The sequence below is a fragment of the Vespula pensylvanica genome, chromosome 11, assembly GCF_014466175.1.
Source record: "Vespula pensylvanica isolate Volc-1 chromosome 11, ASM1446617v1, whole genome shotgun sequence".
In the NCBI taxonomy this organism is placed as follows: domain Eukaryota; kingdom Metazoa; phylum Arthropoda; class Insecta; order Hymenoptera; family Vespidae; genus Vespula; species Vespula pensylvanica.
In genome coordinates, this window is record NC_057695.1 from 2,290,956 (window position 1) to 2,312,777 (window position 21,822).

At 34.9% G+C, this 21,822-nt stretch overlaps 1 protein-coding gene across 6 annotated transcripts in view; it reads right to left on the bottom strand.

The window, feature by feature from the left end:
- LOC122633137 (discoidin domain-containing receptor 2) overlaps positions 1-21,822 on the bottom strand; it is a 144,211-nt gene that overhangs the window by 30,506 nt on the left and 91,883 nt on the right. For all 6 annotated transcript variants that reach the window (XM_043820694.1, XM_043820690.1, XM_043820692.1 and 3 more), the window contains 7 exons: positions 15,178-15,325; positions 14,785-14,964; positions 10,576-10,715; positions 10,064-10,271; positions 9,512-9,667; positions 6,689-6,864; positions 520-640 (listed from right to left, as the gene is read on the bottom strand). In XM_043820694.1, the coding sequence (XP_043676629.1) occupies positions 520-640; positions 6,689-6,864; positions 9,512-9,667; positions 10,064-10,271; positions 10,576-10,715; positions 14,785-14,964; positions 15,178-15,325 (1,129 nt within the window). The remainder of the gene's footprint in view (positions 1-519; positions 641-6,688; positions 6,865-9,511; positions 9,668-10,063; positions 10,272-10,575; positions 10,716-14,784; positions 14,965-15,177; positions 15,326-21,822) is intronic.

A 21,822-nucleotide genomic window follows, 5' to 3' on the forward strand; every position in this document is an offset into this window, starting at 1 on the left:
GTTTTGGGGATATAGCAGTACGAAACTATCGAATATCGCCGACGAAGCGAACCACGAGAGAGTCGATGTAGCGAGTAGAGAAAATCAAAAGCAGTTTCGAAGACTCTCTCTGTCTCTTTCTCTCTCTCTCTCTCTCTCTCTCTCTCTCTCTCTCTCTCTCTCTCTCTCTCTCTCTCTCTCTCTCTCTCTCTCTCTCTATTCCACGATAAAACGAGAAATTGTCTATACCACTTTTCCTCTTTTCGAAACGTTAGTATCTACCGTTTCGTCAGAAGATTTCGTAACAACTTCTTTTCCTAATGATTACGATAACGAGTCCAAGGAAAAAAAGTAAAACAACCAAATTTTATACGATACTAAAATAAATATCGATATTGCACTGATCAAGATTACGCGTTGTATGCATTATATAACGCTCTAGAAAAAAAAAAAAGAAAAAGAAAGGAAAAAAAGAAAAATTATCGTAAACCTTGAATAAGTGTATCGAAAAGTTTGGATAAAGTTAACTTGGACACTAACCTGTGTAATTGCCGATAGTTTCGTGAAGCTGTGTCGTCGTGTTGTAGGCAGAGGGATGGTATTGGGCCGGTAAAGGGGGGCAAATTGGTCCCTTGTCCTCGCTCTCTTCCTGTACTGAAACCTGCGGTCGAATATCAAGCGTTATCGTTAATGCATCTGACATTTATGCACACACATAGAGCATGTATAGTAGTATATCGGGACCTATGGTTAAAAGCGATACGCTCCTAGGAACTATTCCTCGTATTCGTATTCATACTCATACTCATGCTCGTACTCATATTCGTACTCATACTCGAAATGTTGCTCTCTCTCTCTCTCTCTCTCTCTCTCTCTCTCTCCCTCTCTCACTTTCTCTTTCTAATGCAGAATATTCATAGCCGATGAAATGGAAACAGAGAGACGATGCGAGGACCAACTCACACGGCGTTATATCGGTCCATGGATATTCTACATCCAACGACGCTCGTTCCTCTAACTCTACGGGTTCGAAGCTGCGCTATCGATTCATCTCCGGATTAAATTCATCACGACAAAGAGACGAGAGGAGAGGGAAGGGAGAGAGAGAGAGAGAGAGAGAGAGAGAGAGAGAGAGAGAGAGAGAGAGAGAGCAATATTTCGTGATATTGACTAGAGTGTGATTATTTATCGATATTCGTTTCAATAATCGATGTATATATATGTATGTATGAATATATATATATATATATGTATGTATGACTATATGTATATATATATATATATATATATGTATTGTTCAAGATTACCTTTCGATACACACTATATCTCTGCCTCTGTCTTTCTTTCGAAATGATTTCATCAAAGTGTCGATTAAATGTTTTCTGGCTAGATCACATCACTTTGTGGTTTTCCCTCGCAACGTCAAGTTTGTTTATCTATATATCTATCTATCTTTCTCTCTCTCTCTCTCTCTTTCTTTCTTTCTTTCTCTTTTTTTATGTTTTATTTCAAGATGTGAATATCATGGATTTATGCAAGCAAATATAAGTAGGTACGTGTTACAAAGCGTGATATCGTTGTTACACGCTATTCCACGTCGGAATAATAATTGAAATAAAGCTTAAATAAAATTTTATGAAAAATTAAGTAACGCGATTCGCGATTATACGATATTTCGTAATATCAAAAAGATAATAAAATTTTATTGTCAATTTCTGAACGATTTTAACGGCGAGTTAAAATGAATCGACGCGAACAATTATAGAGAAAAAAAAATATATATATATCAATTAAATTGGATAAAGATGATCCACGAATACAAATTAATTTCTATTTATTTCGTTAATACGGGAATCAATTTATAGAGAGATATTTGTCACGAGAGTATCTGTGACTACTTAACGCCAAAATCATCTGACCGATTAGCGTTTGGATTAAGTGTTTGAGCTGTCTGATCAGTATGATTATCGTTCACTAAAATCTGAAAAACTAGGATGTGATATCGCATATTCAAGCTTCTCATTTCGATATGACCGATTAACGACAAATCGATGTGATATCGATTGCTAATAAGTTTGAATCTCTGAGCGAACTGTTACAGTCAATATTTTCCTAACGACTTTGTCAACCACCCTTTCCCTTCTATCCCACTTCGTTAAGGCAAAGCTGCAATGATTTTTAACTTTTATTTCGATGTATAGAAAATACATGGATTATTCGTTTGCATAATATTTTTTTTGCAGTTTCTTTTTCCTTTTCTTTCTCTCTCTCTCTCTCTTTTTTTTATGCAAACGTCGTTAGGAATACACGTGTTCAGCACTAGGTTACGATCTAATTTCCGTATAAATATAATTCTTTTTTTCTTTTTGCTTGTTTATTCTTTTTTTTCTTTTCTCTCTTTTTTTTTCGACTGCTTGTTAGTCTCGCATATCAGAATAAGAGACAAAATATGTTTTATGAAACAAACGTATATACCTGCATGTGTACAGATTCATGAGCCACATATGAAACAGTAATTTTTAAAAAAGAATTGTCGTATGTTCATTGATACATATTGATGTTAAAAGAATAGCCTCGAAAACAGAATACAAATTATAATTTTACAGTAAATCGATATATGTATAAATAAAAATGGAACATTCATCGTCAGATTACATGTAACAATTAGATGGAATAAATGTTCCTCTATATTTGTATTTTCTGTTTGTCGTTTTCTGAATTGAAGCAAAGAGTTGACCTTTTCCTAGTTTTCATGAATGCATCGAACAAAATTGATACAATATATGTACCTACATATAATGGTCGTAAAATCTCTCAACGTAAGATTTATCCGTTCATTCGGTTCACTCGTTCATGTCGTTTCGTACAAATCCATCCGCGCGTATTTATTGGGTCAATCGACGAGGAAGAACCGGCAGAGAGATAGATAGATAGAGAGAGAGAGAAAGAGAAAGAGAGAGAGAAAGAGAGATAGGGAAAGAGAGAGAGGGTGAGTTTGTGCTTGTATGTTCATGTGAGTTCATCCGAAAGAAAGGGAGAGAAAGAGAGAGATGAATACTACAGCTGCGTGTCATGTATTCGAACGTAAAACTCTCCGCTAATCTCCGCTATTCCCTACTCCAGCTCTCTTCACTGGCCCATTTATAATAAAAACGTTTCCATTTGTGGCTGATGTAGGTCGCGTCGCGTTATATCGCGTGTCACCCGACAAACGGTTTTATTTCGAGCGTATATATGTATCTTTCGAAAAGCGAAACAACAAATATAAAAAAAAAAAAAGGAAAAAGGGAAAGAGAGAAAAAAAGAAATAAAGAAAACAAAAACGAGAGAAAATAGAGAAAAGAAGAGAATCGAAAAAATATATATATACATATACATATATATATATATATATATATATATATATATATATATATATATAAAATAAGCGCTTGGAGTTTTTCCCTGAGAGCAGAAACGAATTATATCGATGTACAAAAGGATACAAACAACACGCAATATTACTTTGCAGGAATATCGGTAACCGATGATCGGGTCTCTTCGTTTCGCGCTTATAATGAATAAACGACCCGATAAAGCGAGATTCCTGCTGCTTCCACGGGCGTATTAATTTAAACTCGTTTTCTCCTTTTTTTTTTTTTTTATTTTTTAGAAATCCTGGGACCTTTATTACCGCGCGAACGAAATAAAAAGAAAATTAAAAAGAAAAAAAGAAAGCAGAAAAAAATTTTGGAAAAAAGAAAGAAGTTAATAAAATAAAAAGAGAAAGTAAAAAGAAAAATTCCAAAGAGACACAAAGGAAAATGAAATCGCAGTATCAATGGAAGAAATTGACACATAAAAGGGTTGATAAAATTTTTCTTCTTTTTTTTTGTCTTTTTCGCTTTACTCCACTTATCACCTATCCATATTTATTCGTGCGATATACTTTGCAATTCGAAGAAAGACTTTACTATTGCATTCAATCATGTAGATTATACTGGAAAGCATTATCAATTAGGAAGATTCGTTATGTTGATGTTAAACATTAAGCTTGTTTTTAAACGCGAACGAATCTAAAACAAAAGGCGGACAAAATTGGACAATAAAGATTCTTATCCCATGTCATTCCTTTCCTTCGTTTTCTTTGTCTTTCGACGAAACGTGCCCGAGCTCGAGAAATAGGAAAAAAAAGTAGGGAAAAGAAAATCGAGAGACAAGCACCCAAAAAAAAAAAAAACAAGGGACTTCGGAAATTAGCTGTTTTATTACAACGAATGATCCCTAAGGGATAGGACGATGACGAGGTACGACTAATTAGTTCCCTCGTATCTCTCGAGAGACTTGTTATTCTCATTCTTTTTTTTCTCTTTCTTTTCTTTCTTTCTTGTTTCTTCTTTTTGGAATTCTTTTTTCTTTTTCGCGAGTCTTCCTCGAGTTCCGCAAGTTCAGCTATTGACTGATATTTCGATACTATTAATAGAATCTTTGGAGAACACAAGATGTATCTCTTTTTTAATTATCCACCAGCGGTGATTTCTTTTTTGCAACGATTGAAAGTTCTTTTAATAAATTTTTCGTATTAGTTTAATACTCTTAAAAAAAGATGACATTAATAAATAAGACGAATTATTATAGAATAATCATTGCTACGTATTTCTTCATAGATTCTCGAATATATCATATATCTCGATATATATTAAAAATTTCGTGTTAACATTTAAAGTTTTCTATCTCTTAAAACGTTCAAATGATATTCGCAAGGTAATATCCATTGATATTGATATGGTGCTTTAAAGTTAGGCCTTAGGCGAGGACCGTCAGGAGCAGTGTTGCCGAAGGGTAGAAGAGTCTAGGGGTTGTTAATTTCCGTTTTAGGAGGAGCGTCGAAGGAATCAGCCTGGTGAGATGCCACGGCACACCGTTAAGATAAGATAACCACTTAGCCATTGGGATTCTATGTGAGTCTCTCTCTCTTTCTCTCTCTCTCTCTCTCTCTCTCTCTCTCTCTCTTTTCCTCCCTATCTTTCTGTTTCTCTTCCTTGCTCGAACGTTTTCATTTTTCTCTCTCTTTCTCTCTCTCTTTCTTCGTTCGAACGTCTCACCCAGCGTCGATTTTTCTTTTTTCTTTTTATACTCCTGTACTATACTATATGCTCACACTCGCACAAGAGCGACTCTTGTTGGTCCCTTATGTACTTATCTACACGTCCCTCTTTCCCCGTTAAGGCTATCTAAAAGTCCTGTACTGACTTCCTGACCTCTTATGGCCGATCATTCTGCCTTGATGGCTCGATCAACGCTTTAACTCGACAACAACGATCGAAGAATATTTCTTAAACACGGGCATATCTTATTTTATCGTTTACCAAGAGAAAATTAAAACGAAACGTATATAATAAACGAATATATCGATATTATTGTATTGCAAGTAGTATCAATGAATAAATTTATCTATTCATGGATGTTAAAATTAAATTATTATAAGTAAGAATTATTCTGAGATTAAGAATTATTCTTAATCGTGTGTCTGTGCGCGCATTAATTGACACTTATTAATTTTTATTTGTTAATATAAATAAAAAGTAATACTACTCAAGTCCAAAGGAAATTCATATAAACTTTTTTTTAAACCCGCTGTACTTAGGTAAAAGAGACACATGTATGAATATCAACGTAAAGAGTAAAGAGAACTGAAATGGAAATGGACATGTCTTTAATAATTCTCCCTCGTTGAGTGAGTTCGAGTTAGAACAAAATTTACGACATGGATATGCGGTGGTTTGAAGTTTGCCGTAGAAGTAATAGAGAAAGTATTACATGGACTATCCGTGCGTGTTCAAAGATTTAATTCGAGCTCTTGACGTTTTATGTTTCTACGAAAGATAAGGATAGTGAAGCGGAAAAAAGAAAAGGAATAGATAGATAGATAGATAGATAGACAGAGATAGAGATAGAGATAGAGGTAGAGAGAAAGAGAGAGAGAGAGATGCTCATTTTTCTTTTTTCTCTTTCTTTATTGCTAATCAAGTTAAATTAATTAAATGTACGACAATGTAGAAACAAAGTTGGAACGTAGCCCTATATGGGTTTTTTCTTTTTTTTTGTTGTTTTTTTAGAATAAAACACGTTCGTGTTTTTTTCTATTATTTTTTTTTCTTTCTTTTTTTTAGATAGCTTTTATCGAGAGAGAGAGATAGAGAGAGAGAGAGAGAGAGAAAGAGAGAGAGAAAGAGAAAGAGATAGTTTCATTCATTTACCCTTTGCAAGATCGAAACGATATCGGTCCGGTAGCGAACTTTAGTTTACCGTTTGTTCATTGTAAGATATTGGAACGTGATAACGGCCGTTCGGGAAAAGTATTTCCAGAGTAATATTCCCAGTCGACATTCTCTATTTGTGCGGACTTCCTCTCTGGACAAACTTTCCGCGAGTTGCTATTCTCGATTCCCATAGACACAAACGTAAACGCATTTATGCGGGACAAAGTTATCAAAAGTTGATATTCACTTTTGTAAATATCTCGCAATAAGATAAGATGATAAACATGAAAAGAAAAAAAAAAAGAACAAGGATAAAAAAAGAAAGAAAGCAAGAGAGAGAGAGAGAGAGAGAGAGAGAGAGAATAAAGCAAGAATAGCTTTTTCAGGAATCGTCTTCATCGAAATGAATCATTATTCGTAGTAATATTATTGCATATAATAAATAGATTATGTGAAAATTAGTTTACCTTGAGATCGGCTTGTTGATCGTAAAATGTTGACGGTGCAAGAGCAGCTTTGAGTCTACGATTCCGATAGAATATAAACATGATGGCCGCCAGTAGCATTATGATCACCGTTGTTAAGATTCCAATGACCAAACCGACAAACTGTTTTGTCTCAGGCTCTTGTTTCTTATCTGGAACTGAAGGAAGTTCTATGTATTGTAAGAGGTACATAGAGTAATAATCGATACTTAGATAAACTTCGTTGAAACAATGATCACATCTTTCGCACAGACTCTAGTATTATATAACAGAATCCAATTACATACAAACTTTGTTCTTCATTATTTCAGTATAATATAATAGTTTCTCTTTTAAATATATTTTACTTGTAATATTACAATCATTTTTCTATAAGTTCCAATAAGTCCCATCTTATTTATTACATCAGATACATCAGATTACATCAGATAACGAGTGACCATAGAGATAGTAAGTAACGTTGTAATTTCAATCTCATAGAAAATTTATCGATTTAAGTCGATGGTAAATTTAATGTACAGGTAGAGATATATATTTTGAAAATAATTCGATTAGATCGATAATATTCACTTGGATTATTGTTAGATAGTTCAATACGTGTATCGTATACGTATATCATTTATCACGTTTATATTAAGGCACATAAATTTCTGAACGAATATATCTATCGTATACCTACGTACTTATAAAGCCGTCACATCACACAAAGTGGTCACCTAACGCATAAGGCCACGCGTCCTATTACGCTAGGAAGCATCGTTACAGGCAGACCCGCATAATGTACGATCGGGCGATAATGATGATTGTGCTGGACGCGAAGCTCACAACCTATACTCCGCTTGAGCGGCACCTTGTCGATCGATCGATCTGATTACAAAATGTTCGGCCTATCCCATGTACCGTCTATCCAACTGATTTCATCAGGAGCATAGTATAACGCTAGTCTCTCTCTCTCTCTCTCTCTCTCTCTCTCTTCCTCTCCCTCTATCAAACATATTTCATGTCGTACCTTTATTGAATTTTTTTTCCCTCGCTAATAAAAAGCCGGCTCAGGTTTTACACGAACTTTTCTTGCGATCAGTTTAAACACGCAGATAAACGATTATTATTAGAAATTTATTCGAGATATTTAACGTCTAATTAAGAAAAAAAAAATAAGTAAATAAATAAATAAAGAGAGAAAAAAATAAAGAAAAATAGGAATGATCGATGGACTTTTATACGTAGGTACTTGATGAATGAATAAATTGAAGATTTATTAAATTCATTTTTACGTAAAAAAAGAAGAAAAAAAAATGGGAAAATCCAATGGTTATAACGAAATTGAAATTCAACTTAAATGCATACCTTTTCGCCTTGCCAAGTCGATGGAAAGAAAAAAAAAAAAAAAAAAAAAAAGAAAAAGAAAAAGAAAAAGAAAAAGAAATGAGCCCGAGCGCGTCAGCATTTTCGAGAAAGGAGAACTTTCGCGATTGGTAACTTCATTTCCCTTTAAGTTATTACTACTCGGAGGTAGGTGAAACGAAGCCTCTTTTGAAGCTTTTGCAGTGCGTCGTTTGTTAACGTACAGCGCGAAACGTACGCCTCGGCTCGGCTCGAGAAAAGCGTGTCGTTACTTTTCTCCTTTTCTAGCTTACCTCTTTCTCTATTTTCTCTTTCTCTCGCTCACTCTTTCGCTCTCTTTTCCTTTCTTTCGTTTACCCCTTTCCTTTCCTCATACTTTTCCGCTTTTTACTCGTGTATTATTACATGGATGAATACTTTTACCCTGGGTGCAAATATGGAGCAACGTGTAATGAAACATTAGGCATGTCGTATTTAAAATGAAAGAATAGAAAGAGAAGGCATAGAAAAAAAAGGTCCACTTTGATTTTTCATTCTATTCTCTCTCTCTCTCTCTCTCTCTCTCTCTCTCTCTCTCTCTACATATATATATACATACATACATACACATACATATAGATATATGTATGTTTGTATGTTTCTCTATATCTCTCTATGTCTCTCTCTCTCTCTATTTTTCATAATTTTAAAATAAGAAAAATTCTTATTTATTAATTTCATTTTAGATTTCTTCTCTTTATCTCCATTGCGAAAGTCTAAAGACGAGGAATTGATAAAGAAGGATAGGAAAATGATATAGATTTTCTCTTTTAAACAACTCGATGGAAGATATTAATGGGAAACTTTGATCTTCCTTTCCCTATCCTTTTAAAAGTTCGGAGGACACCGATACTAACAACTGAAGAGACTGTCAAGAAATAAAGTCCAGGAAGAAATTAATCGTTTTAATTGGCTTCATTCCTTGCCGTTAGTCCTGCCTTGGAAAAAAAAAGAAAACTAGCCGAGTGATGCTCAAGTACGTTTTTGTTTCTTCTTTTTTTTTTGTTTACTTTGTTTTCTCTTTTTCTTTCCTTTGTCTTTTTTATGTAACCTGTAAATGATTTCCCTTGTAAACGTGACAATTGATAATCCCTTAGCAACTCAAATGAAATGTTTGGTATTTATTTACTTAATTGATTGAGAGTAGAAAATAATTATTCGATTCGACATTAAAAATTCATTTTCCTAACGTGATTGTTTTTTGTATTAATTTGAAGATTGCTTTAAAGTCGTCATATTTTTTGGTTTTGCTAAGAATCTGCTTCAGCACTATGCTGTTTCTTATATTCTTTATCACGTACTTTGAACTCCCTATACACGTAATCATCAAGCTAAAGTTAGTATTTGCTTGTTGTTAAACGTCGGGAAAAAGCATAAGAGTTTTTCTAAGTGAAACAATGCTTGATACCGGAAAAAACTCACAGGCGTTATCGTTGTTTTCCTCCTTATTAAAAGTGGCCTTCACTTCGTCCCTTTGCAACGGACCCTCGTTATTCTGATAGGGGCTGCCAGTCGCCAGTACAATGGAACTTTTGTTCTTGGCTTCCTCGTCGTCAGTGTTGTTCCATTCCGAAAGAACTGCACATATCAAGGAATTACAATTAATGCTATTTGGTGAAACGATTAAATGTTTCTAATATTCTAAAATCTAATACTATCTTTTTTAAATATTATCAGCGATGTTCATAAGTAAGAATAGAAGTAATTTATAAGTAAGAATAAAAATAAAAATAAAAGTAATTCATAAGTAAGAGTAGGAGTAAGAACGTAGTAAAGAATAGAAATATTCATAAATTTGGATTGATGAATGAATAAATTCAATGAACGGATTATTATCGATTTAATGTCAAATCTTATTCAATTATTCGATTAATTGATTAATTGATATTATTAATTATATTTTCAATATATATTTGTATTTTCAAACAGAATTTCGATATTTGTGTGTTTCGAATCTGATAGATGTTATCTTACCTGATTCGAAGATTACCTCGCTGAGCATGATCCACCGTGCCGCGAAATATAGTTGAAGTTTGAGAAAGCGAGCGGCACGCGAGTGAAGCTTTATAGTAACCTCGCGGGCTTGCTCCAACACCAGGTCTGGTATGTAAGAGAAATGGACAGGTTCCCCGTTAAACTGGTTTCCACCGACGCCGAGATAAACCTTCGCGTAGGAGAATACCTACGGAGGTTTCAAGCGTGAAATGCCAGCCAGTGTGAGAAGACAAAGAAGACTTTGTTTGGCTTGACAAGTTAAAGCAACGTCTTCGTTTAGAGTCTGAAACTCTATCTCGACTCATCTCACCGAAGAGAAGAGAAATAATACAACACTAAATTCTTCCTCCTTCTTTTTTCTTCTTCTTTTTCTTTTTTCTCTTTTTTTATTGTTCTCTTTTCTTTTTTTTTTTTTAATTTATTTCTCCTTTCCTTTGACAAGAACGAAAAACAGATGTCATTAAGATCAATATAGAAACCGACACGATTACCTGCACGTCCTTGGTGAAATAATTGTTCATGTGAAGATGTATGGCAGTGAAGTTTCTTGAGTAATCGAACTCGAACGTTATCTCGACGGGTTTGCCCAACATATTTGGCGTGTCATTCTTCCATCCGACCCATTCATATCCTGAAATAAAAAAAAAAAAGGAAAAATATAAAAATATAGATAAAATGAAAGAATGGAAAAGTCATAACGAAAGTTTATTAATAGAATTAATAGATAAAATTAATCTCTTGAATATAAATTTAACGATATCATACGGGGACAGTATGGTTGATTAATTCTGGATTTTTAGAACAAGGTACGTTCGAATAAATGTACAAGTTCATGTAATTCGTTTAGAATAGTTAAAAAATAAAAATAAAAAAGAAGAAATAGAAAGCAGTTTTTTGAACGAAATAGGACAAAGCTGTCAATCTAGCGCTCAATAAAGTTAGTTTAAAAAAAAAAGGAGAAAAAAGAAAAAAAGTAACAGAGTGAGAGAGAGAGAGAGAGAGAGAGAGAGAGAGAGAGAGAGAGAGAGAGGAAAAAAGTAAATTTATCGAATCGCTCACTCCCCATTTCCCTTCCAGTACCGATCCGTCCCAGTGTAGCGTCCCCTTGAAAAGTATTATATCCGATAATTTTATCGGTGCACGTACCGACGAAAAATGAAACGTCTCGCGTGATCGTAGCGAAGTGACGGCTCCTACGTGACGCGAATTTGATCGCAAATGGATAACCGCATTTTCATTATATTGTTGATTTAATTATGAAACTACGTTCTCCCTGTATGGCAGGCCGATGGGAGTTTTCATCTCGATTGAAGATTTAGCGGTAGGTATCGAGTGACGCGTATAAAAATTTCTCTCTTTCTCTCTCTTACGTTTTTTTTTTTATACATACACACGTACGTACATATATATACGCGTACGTGCATACGTATCTCCGCACGTATGAACGCATTCACTCGTCGAAGAGCTTTCATTTAAAACGTTTACTTTTTAAATTTAACAGGTATATAAAATCGAATTGGCTTTAATAATAACTATCCTCGAGATATTCATTACGTATTTTTCGATCGATATATAGATATATGATTGTGTAGGAGTTATTACAAATTTATAACTAATTTATTCCGCGGCATAATGCACTTTTATACTAATTAAATGGACGTATCATAGGATTGGATTGATCGTAATAAATCGTGCCTGGACAATAACGTTCTAAATTAAAATCGCGTCGAGATTGAATAGACGAGATTCGTTCGTCCCGTTTTTTCTAATTTTACGTATTTTTATCGCGGTGAGTCCTCTCACGTGACATCCGGTAAATACGCTTTGTTGGAAAACAACGGAACGTTGAATGCAAGAGTTTTCGAGGCACGAACCAACCGCAAAAGCAGTTATTGCACTGCTTTCCCCCCCATTAGATTCCTTCTACGAGTGCGTGCGCATTGGGAGAACACGTTTCTTGTCCTAGAGGAATACGTGGATTGAAAATGGGCTGCAACAACCATAAACTCTACGTGAAAAGATAAAAGCAATCTTTTTCTTCTTTTAACCAATCATTATCCCATTATTTTCATGGAAACGTATATTATTTTATCCGTATATACATTTAACAAGCTTTTAATTATATTTATTGATTTTTATGTACTGCAGATATTATATTTACTTTATAAACGCATGATGCATTTTTGATTTAATTAACATTCATGTCTCATGTTTTACTGCAATAAGCTAAGACTTAATTAAGAAGTATTCATTTTTTAATTTCACAAAAAAGAAAAAGCAGAGTCCTCTTTCGGAGGTAATTCTCGTTTAATTCGCTTGCAAAATGTTTACCTTATCGGTGTTAATATTTCCATTATCAGGTAGTGCCCGCACGGTGCACCGGGCTAATGAGTTTAATTAATAATGAGCTTAATATACTGCAAATGATACAAGACAAAATGAAGCTTTTAATTTACGAGCTACAACGACGAAAGCAATATCTTGCCTTTGTTAACTTTCGAATTTATCGTAATAATAAAATGTATAGTTTAAAATAAATCTCCTTTCTTTTTTTTTTTTTTGATTTTAGTCTTCTGTCATTTATTATATTTATTATTATTATAAGTTACAAGAATTTCAATCGTGTAGCCGTTTACATGGTGTACGTATCAGGATCATAGACTATTCGGATCTTTCTTGGACAACGACTCATCCTTTAGTTCCTTCTACCCTTCGTTGGTATATTCTCAAAGTCCTTGGTTCTTCTCTTGTGTGTTATATCGCTTTGACTTATCCGTCTTTCATATAAACCCCCATAGAGTCTACTACTACTACTATTACCAGTATTACCACTACCACTATGGCAACCATCCTTAATATTGTCCCACGAGTAAATAGTTTCCAGTTTCCTGTGTCGTCGTTGCCTTCGTTCGCTATCTACCATCAATTCTAAAGCTTCACGAGGGTCGTAAGATAAGCAACAATGTCTAGGTGTCTAGCACTAGTCTGTTTACTGCACGATGATTCTCTTTCCTTTTAACGTTTATATTTTTCCAAATAGAACTTTAGTAAAATTCATAGATCTAAGAAGTTAATGTTATCCATTTCAAATACTCGAGTATTCTTATTGAATTATGCGAAGGAAATAACGGAGGAGTGAAACGAAAAGAAAACTCTTCTTTTTCCATTCTCCGTTGTTGTTGTTTTTCTTTCTTTCTTTCGAATCTCAGTAAAATCGAAAGAATCTTATCCGTAAGAGTCCGGTTCTCATCGAGTCGGTGCTTTTGATTTCGTGAGATTTGAACGTGGCATTGCCATGGGCTTAAAAGTTTAGGAAGGAGCGAGAAAAGTGAAGGAGATGCAGACACGATGCGAGACGTTGGCCGTTGCGAGATGTCCCTTGGCGTAAATGGAAAGACACAAATGTATCCAGAGAGCGGATAAACAGGCAATGCCGCTTGCAGACTAGCTGGTGCTTCAATATAAATGTAAATTGGAACAGATTCGAGTGCGCCCGCGGAACACGTTTCGGATTCGAGGGTCCAAGCTTTTCCTTCCTTCCTTCCTTCCTTCCTTCCTTCCTTTCTCGTCGCATCGAAAGACTATCCTTACTATAGAATATTTCTCTTCCGTTCTAAACTCTCAAACGCACCTGTTATCGACCGCCTTGCTCCGTCGCGCCGCATGAAATTTTCCTCGCTCTGTGCGCTTACTCGCACCCTAACTTCGACATTTCTGCGATAGGATATTAACGAAATATGCGAAACTTCGTAAATAATTCGCTTGTTTTTATTGTATACTTTCTACCATCATCTCTTTCTAAAGGTATAATTAAAACGGCGGGAAGGGATCTCTACGATGAAAAATATTATCCAAAAGGGTGTTGCTATGTAATTTAAAACAAAAAGAGAATAAAAAGGGAAAAGAGGAAAAAACTTTTCGTAGCCTGTTTCACCGGTTTTGAATAAACTAGAAACGATCGGAAATAGTATATTTACCTTATCACGAACGTAATTTACGCAAAAGTAAAAGTAATAAATTTACAAAGATCAAATATAGATAAGGGATGATTCGGAATTGGATGAAACGAAGGAAATTCTGGGATTCACATAAAGGATTATTAGGTTAAAAATGATAATGATGGATTACCATACTCGGTATAATCTCCTATTATCCGCATTGTACTAGTAATAGTAGTAGCAGTAGTAGTAGTAGTAGTGGTAGTGGTAGTGGAAGTAATAGTAATAAAAACTTTTACCTAACTTCGATAAGAGTTTTAACAATGAATTTAAGAATGTCGAATAAGTTTATTATTTCTATAACATTGATGAATATCAAATAGTTATATAAAATTGACTTAAGCTATTTAAATTCAGTCGTCTCGACACTGCTAATAACGTCGAGAATATACACTGCTAGACCATGGATGTAGACGACATGATAAAATCAGTGTCTCATAAAAGCAGTAGGTATATTCAAACATTCTCTTTCGCTCGGCTCATCTTGTAGACTCAAAGTAAGCTTGCGAGAGATCAGTTAGGAGGTGAATGAATGAGTAAGCGAGACAGAGAGATAGAGAGACAGAGAGAGAGAGAGAGAGAGAGAAAGAGAGAGAGAGAAACGGTATCTCCTGAATCATACTAAGACGTCTCTGTAGTGCTAATCTGGACACGATCTAACGGCAACCGTAATCTTATCTAGCACGAAGGCATTGGCGTTACCTTTCCCGTTCCCACTGATGTCCAATCTGAAGTTGTCAGGACCTTTCTGGCCGTCGACAAGTTGACCAAGTCCCCCGGAGAGGTAACCTCCTTCCTCGCTGCCGTCGTATGTTCTGTCGGAAAGGTCAACCTCCGAACCCCTCTTTATTCCTTGGGGCATGGAATACGAGACCAGACCCTCTAAAAAAAGCAAAGAAGGAAAAGTAATGCGTATTAGTGTCGACCTTTTATGTCACGTACAATGTACTTGAACAATTATCGACTCCTTTAAAGTCCCTTTTATGTCGGATTAAAAAATTTTCTTCTTTCATTTAACACAATAGGGGATTTATTTAAGATGAAATATTATTTATCGTGGCGGTTTAGAACGTGGCTCACATAAATATCACTTACCGATCCATGGGCAACCATAAAGCTCGACGCGCATGCACACCATGCGCATATGAGAGGTATAGGGTATGAAACGGATTTTCGTCGCTACGATGGCGGGATCGAAGATTTGTTCTTTCTCGGTGTACGGATTGTTGTTACCCGCTAGGAGCTATAAAAATATAAAAATCGATTATCGATATACTTTATATTCTTATTTTATTGAGCGAAAAGAATGAAGAAGAAAAAGAGAAGAAGAATGGAGGAAATAAAAGAGGCGAAGGTACAAAGTCTTATAGCAAAGTCATATTTCCTTTTTGCTCTCTGATATTATCGAGAGCAACTAGTGCTACTAACAAAAATTTTCTAAACTCGAAAAATTCATCGTAAATTTGTTATGCTAATCGCATTGGATAATCAACCGTGAGTGCGGTCTCAACGGAACAACATCAGTAACGATACAACAAAGTTACGAATGGTAGGTACTACGTTTAAGGTGGTATTGGACTAATGTTAGACTGGTGAGCATGCGCTCTCTCTCTCTCTCTCTCTCTCTCTCTCTCTCTCTCTTTCTCGCAGCTTGTTCGATGGAGCGTGTTTACAACGTTAAGAACGAATCTCTCGGGTTTCGAGTACCATTTTCCAAATCCGATTAGTGAGGAGAGAGAAAGATAGAAGAGAGAAGAGAGGAAGATAGAAGAGAGAAAGAGAGACAGACAGACAGAGAGAGAGAGAGAGAAAGAGAGAAAGAGGACTATGGGGTAAAGGGAGTGAACAGTGGCCCGTAAGAGAAACTTCTCTAAATGTAAATGCAAGTGCGTTAAATTTTCCAGGAAGCAGTCTGCCCACTCTTGTACTCCTTCCGCATTCGCATCTCAAACCGAATTCGGCGATCGGATGGCGGATAATCCGAACACGTTTGTTTCCTGAACACATAGGATACATACAAACATAAACACACACACACATATATACGCACACATTTATAGTGCAAAAGGTTAGGACAAAAGTCGATGAATATTCCCAAAATTTTCGAGTTATTGTCGATATGGATAACAATAACGAGCCCCGAGTCGGTTTTCAGGTTGTATGAAATTTTTGGGGAACATATAGCGCGTTGACTATTGAACATTTCTAATCCGGCAGCGCGCGGCGTATTGAATTTTCTTTTTTTTTTTTTTTTATTTTTTTTAATTCTTTTTCGTCGGTCAGCGATATCGAAGAGGATTGGAAAAATATAAAACAAAACAAAAAATAGAAAATCAATTAGATCTCGGGAAAGATGACCAATGGGCTTTTCTAACCGAACGTGCTTAAAATTTAATATGTTTATTTCGAAGAGCTTCGCGAATTTCTTCCGTAGTAAAAAATTTAATAATCCACTTTGAAATATGTAAACTTTCCTTATTGCTTTTTTTTTTCCTTCCTCAGCGATATCAGAGTAAATAAGAAAATTTACTGTTTTTCCACCGACCGGGCGCTTTTCTTAAACCAAGTTCTTAAAATTTAATAAACGGTGGTGCGAAGTCCATCAGACTTTTGATGATGTATTATACGTATGATACCACGTGAAAATTTCAAAGTATTGAGATATTTTCGAAAGAAAGAAAGAAAAAAGTATATACATACGTATACATATACATGTTCTCGTAGACATATACATATCCTCGTAGAGGATATCTTCTTAAACTCTCTGTTTATTTATCACTACCCTAGACAGCATAATTTCTTTTTTCGTCTCTTCTTTTCTTTTTTCTTTTTTTTACCGAGAAGGACCAGAAAGAGAGGATCAATTAAATCCCATGAAATTTTGTCCCCCTCTTGTAAATAATATCTAACGATCCTGAAGGACGTAAACTCCGTGGTACGTTTAAATCACGAGAGATTATTTTTAATAACCTATTCTGTCACGTTAATCGTCCGCAAAGGAAAAAAGAGAAAAAGAAGAGCAAAAAAATAAAAAAGGAGAAAGAAAGACGAAAAAAGAAGTTAGAAGAGAATACATTTTACGAGCGTAAAAATAAAGTGTCCGATGAGATGACATTATTTTTTTCTATATATACATATATCTATACCTTCTTTTTAGTTTTCTACTTCGATAAAAGATGATATACTTAAATATACTTTACCACCTTGACTGTTTAATGTTCAGAAAGCCTAAAGTCGCGTCTAGACGTATCGTGTTTGAAAATAAAATTCTGAAATTAAAAAAGCTATCAATTATTTTATATGGCAAATTTTTATCTCGACTACAGTGCCATGAGAATCAAGAGGAAATGGAAATGACCTGTCGTTCTAAGTTTTTTTTAACGATCGATCGATCGGTCGATCCTGGTTTTCTCATACTCTCTCTCTCTCTCTTTCTCTCTATCTCTCTATCTCTCTCTCTCTCTCTCTCTTTTTCTGGCTCTCGCGATGTCTGACGATATATTAAATGGATTCGTGCCGTTTCCATGAGACTCGACGTTCGCCGTTTTTCTCGTTTACGAGGCGAGAAAGAGTGAGCGCTCAGCGGCAATTTATCGGTTCACGGATGCGTATCGTGCTTGGCTATCGATGACGATGCACTAACCGTGTTCTCGAGATATTCTAGAAATATACATATATGTAAGACCGTGCCATGTACACGAAGGAAGGATTATTCGAGGATAAAAATCATTTTAGAACTTGACTTTTTCGTTTCTGTGTTTCGCATGGATAGTCTTTTAAAATTGTTTTTTTATTACAAACACGTCCAAAGTATTATTAATAATAAAAATTATAGAGCAACCTAATTCTTAGTTCGATCGATATATTCTCATCGAGTGTTTGAACAAAAAAAAAGAAAAAAAGAAAAGAAAAAGAAGAAATCGAAGCAATCCTGATATTTATTTGGTATCGTAATAATAAGTGAAAAATAAATAGTACGTAATGCGAATTGGAGAATTATAATTTGTTCCGTATTTATAATAAATTTATTTTTTAGGGTAGGGATAAAAATGTTTAATTAATGATTTTGCAAATATTAGGAAAGGTTACGGGCACGTTTATATCGGTATCGAGCTGGCACGAAACGAGGCAAGCCACGGATGTATTATTACAAGTGCGAGTGGCAAATGTGACCGCGAGTATGACTATCCTGCGGTGCAATGTGTTGGAATACGAAACCAGCCTGGAATATACGCGATAGGAATAATTAATATAGTCATAAACAAGGCTCGCCTTCGGTTTTGCTCGTCGAGCATGCTCCGATATCGTTCTGCCTAGACATAAAATTGATATCCTATGCTACTCGAGGAGGTAGAAGTGAACCCGTGTAAACTCGAAATATACTTTGCGTAGCCTGATGCATGCTATATCTGTACACATACATTGTATCGACTTGATAGATGACTATCATACGTTTTCGATGGGTATCGAGAACAATAGAACAATTCATTTGCTTTAGAAAGGTCTTTGTAATCGATCTTCGATGAAAATTTTAGATGGTTACTCTAAGGACGAAGAATCTTAAATATTGTTTGATTACGGTTAGTCAGATCACACTGAATAGGTAAAAAGTTAAATGGGTGAGAAGTTAGATAGAGTCGAAAGTAAGTCATCTTATAAATCAATTATTCTTCTTCGAGATTTTTTAAAGAGCATTTCATTTATTTTTAAAGAGTAAAAACTTTTTTTTGATTCAACCTGTTAATGTTCTAAAGGACTCAGACGGATTAATGCGATCACACGTAATTATAATATTGTTTTATTTAACTTTTCTATTCTAAGAAACATTATTTCTTTCAAATATGAATCATCGGTGTTGCCTTTATTGCTTCGCCAAAATGGTTTATAAGCAATGATTAAGATCGACATTTAATCCAACTGACATCGCGATCAATTTTAATGGTCCATTTTGGCGGCTTTCTTGTCGTTGATGAATGATATTTACGTCATTGTTGAAATTTAAACGAATGGAACGGCCGTGCGTAGGTACTATTATCGGAAGACAATGGAATTCATCGGCTAATGTAATTAATAGTTATATAGTATTCTATTACGTGCTGTTATAGGATACTGCTCTGCGTGTTTTCATTGTTGTGCTTCGTACACACGCAATAAAATAAAAATGAACACAATGGAAAAAACGTGTACGGTATAAATGATATTTTTATATTCCATTATATATTCGATAAACATCGAAGAGCATTATTTTTTCCAGTTTTATTTGTTTATTTACTTATTTACTTATTTATTTATTTGTTTGTTCGTTTGTCCGTTTATTTGTTTGTTTGTTTGTTCATAATGTGGACGCGAAAAGTCATTTTCTTAAAAGGAATAAAAAATTGTTTTTTGAAAATGAAAATAAATATATAATAATAAAGATAACGATGAATTTTTGAATTTACTTTAATTTTCTACAAGCAAAGATGTGTAACATGGCGATGATTCAAGTTTGTCCGTCGATAAAGAAACCTTTCTTATACCTAACCATACTATACGTTAACTCACAATGACTGAAAAATAGTCCTCGCGAGAGATCCCGAGAAGGTTAGAGCCACGATCGAACGTATTTTCTTTGAGGGTTTGACATCGTACGAGAAAAACTTTATGCTCTTCTAGTTCATACTTTTTACCATCGAGCTTTCCCAAAGTCGCTTAAGATCCCCTCGACATTGTGATATTTTATACTTTCTAAAATGTAACAAATATTACGAATTATTATTACATTAAATCAGTAAAAAGATACATTTAATTATAACAATTAAATCAAACGACAAAATATTGTTAAAACAAAATAAGAGAAATATTACTTTAAGAATTATACTTGAGTTTGCGTTTAACGATTACAATTAGAGTCGTGCAAATGTGCAAACAAATTCAAAAGTAATTTTATATAATGAAATTGGAACGATAAAATAAAATGTAAAAGAAAGTAGTAGAGATAGAGAGTCAGACGAGAGAGAGAGAGAGAGAAGGTGCAAGAAAGTAGCGTATTATAGCAAGTAGTTTCCCGTACGATAAAACTAAGATCGTAAACGAGAGTTTTCGCCGTTAAGATAGACCTTCTTTCGCGATTTATAGTAGATAGTATCGATGAAACGATTGGTAATTTTCCCGGAAGGTTAGGAAAAAGAAGTGAGAAGAGTTTAAATGCAAGTTCAAGGGGTCATCTCTTAACCTTCCTTTTTCTCATTTTTTATCACATTCTCTCTCTCTCTCTCTCTCTCTCTCTCTCTCTCTCTCTCTTTCTCTCTCTCGTACTTTCAGAAACGCCAGAGTAGTAGAACGAGCTTACGCGGCGCCACGAACCGTCCCATTTCCGGTACGGCAGCGTCCGTACCGCGCGCTGTGTAGGCAATTACTTGGTCGGAGGAACGAAGTAGCGGAAAGCCGCTCGCCTCTAATCTGTTTGTGGTCGAAATCACGTTCGCGCGTTTCGCTAATGAAGAACCATTTAATTTTAACACCTTTTCGTAGGTTATTCTAAGGTCAGAAAACACCGATTCCTTCTTACGCATTTTTCATTTTCTCTCTTTTATCTCTCTTCCAATTTTGTTTTTACTTTTTCCTTTTTTCCCTCACGGATTTAACATTGTTACCATGATACCTTTACGCACAGAAGCTAGGATAGGAGTTTTAGTATCGACGGTTTAGTAATCGGATAAAGGATTAACTAACTCGGTCACGAACGGCTTTACTTTCTTTTCCCTTTGTGGTTATCTACACGAAGAAAACACGAGATGCCAAAGCAGGTCTTTTTCTCTGTCCTTTTTTTCTTTTTTCTTTTTTCTTCTCTTTCTCTACGTATCGAGAAAGGGTTTCGGTTTATTGATTTTTCCAACGGAAAATCCTAGAAATCGATAATTTATATAACGTCGTTCGCAAGCCATTGGAAGGATAATCGATAGACTCAATGATATTTTCTTCAATGAAGAATGTACGAATCTAAAGAAAGACCCTGTTTCGATTGCTACGCTTTTTACGTAGATACGCGAGAAGAGAAACGATGATAGTTTTTCTTTTTTTCATCCCCCACCCATCATCCTTACACACACACACACGCGCGCTTATCCCTCCCCAATCGAACGTTTCAACTTAAAAAAGTCTTCAAAGTTAATTCCCCTTTCGTGGCACGTTGCTCGAGCTCGTTCTAACGAGCGATTTTTGAAGAAGAAGAAGAAGAAGAAGAAGAAGGAAGAGGAAGAAGAGGAAGAGGTAGAAGAAAAAAAAGAGCAAGTAGTACGAAACGTTTCTCGTTCCTTCGTCTTCGAAATTCGTCTTCGAATCAAACGGTACTTATTTCTCGATTCGTTTTCTCCTTCCTCCTATTACTTTCGGCCTTTTTATTCTCCTTTTTATAAAAAAAGGATTTTATATAAAAATATAGGTATACGAGCGTCGAAGAAAAGAATGAATAGCAGAATGCAGACTTTTGCTGAGACTGGATTGAAGTTTAAATAGTTTTATTTTAAAAGTTTGTAGGAAACAATTGGATAACTTGTAAATAGTTCGATCGTTTAATTATTTCGAAAAGGAAAAAAAATTAAATTTTTCAGACGAATATTTTGGTTTTTATTTTTAAAGAAGTATTATTATTCATACTTATGATTTACCTATTCATATTTATTTCTGTTTGTTTTTTATTTTCAAACATTTTTTGTAATTAAAAAAAATTTTAACTGTAATTAGATAAAGGAACAGTAA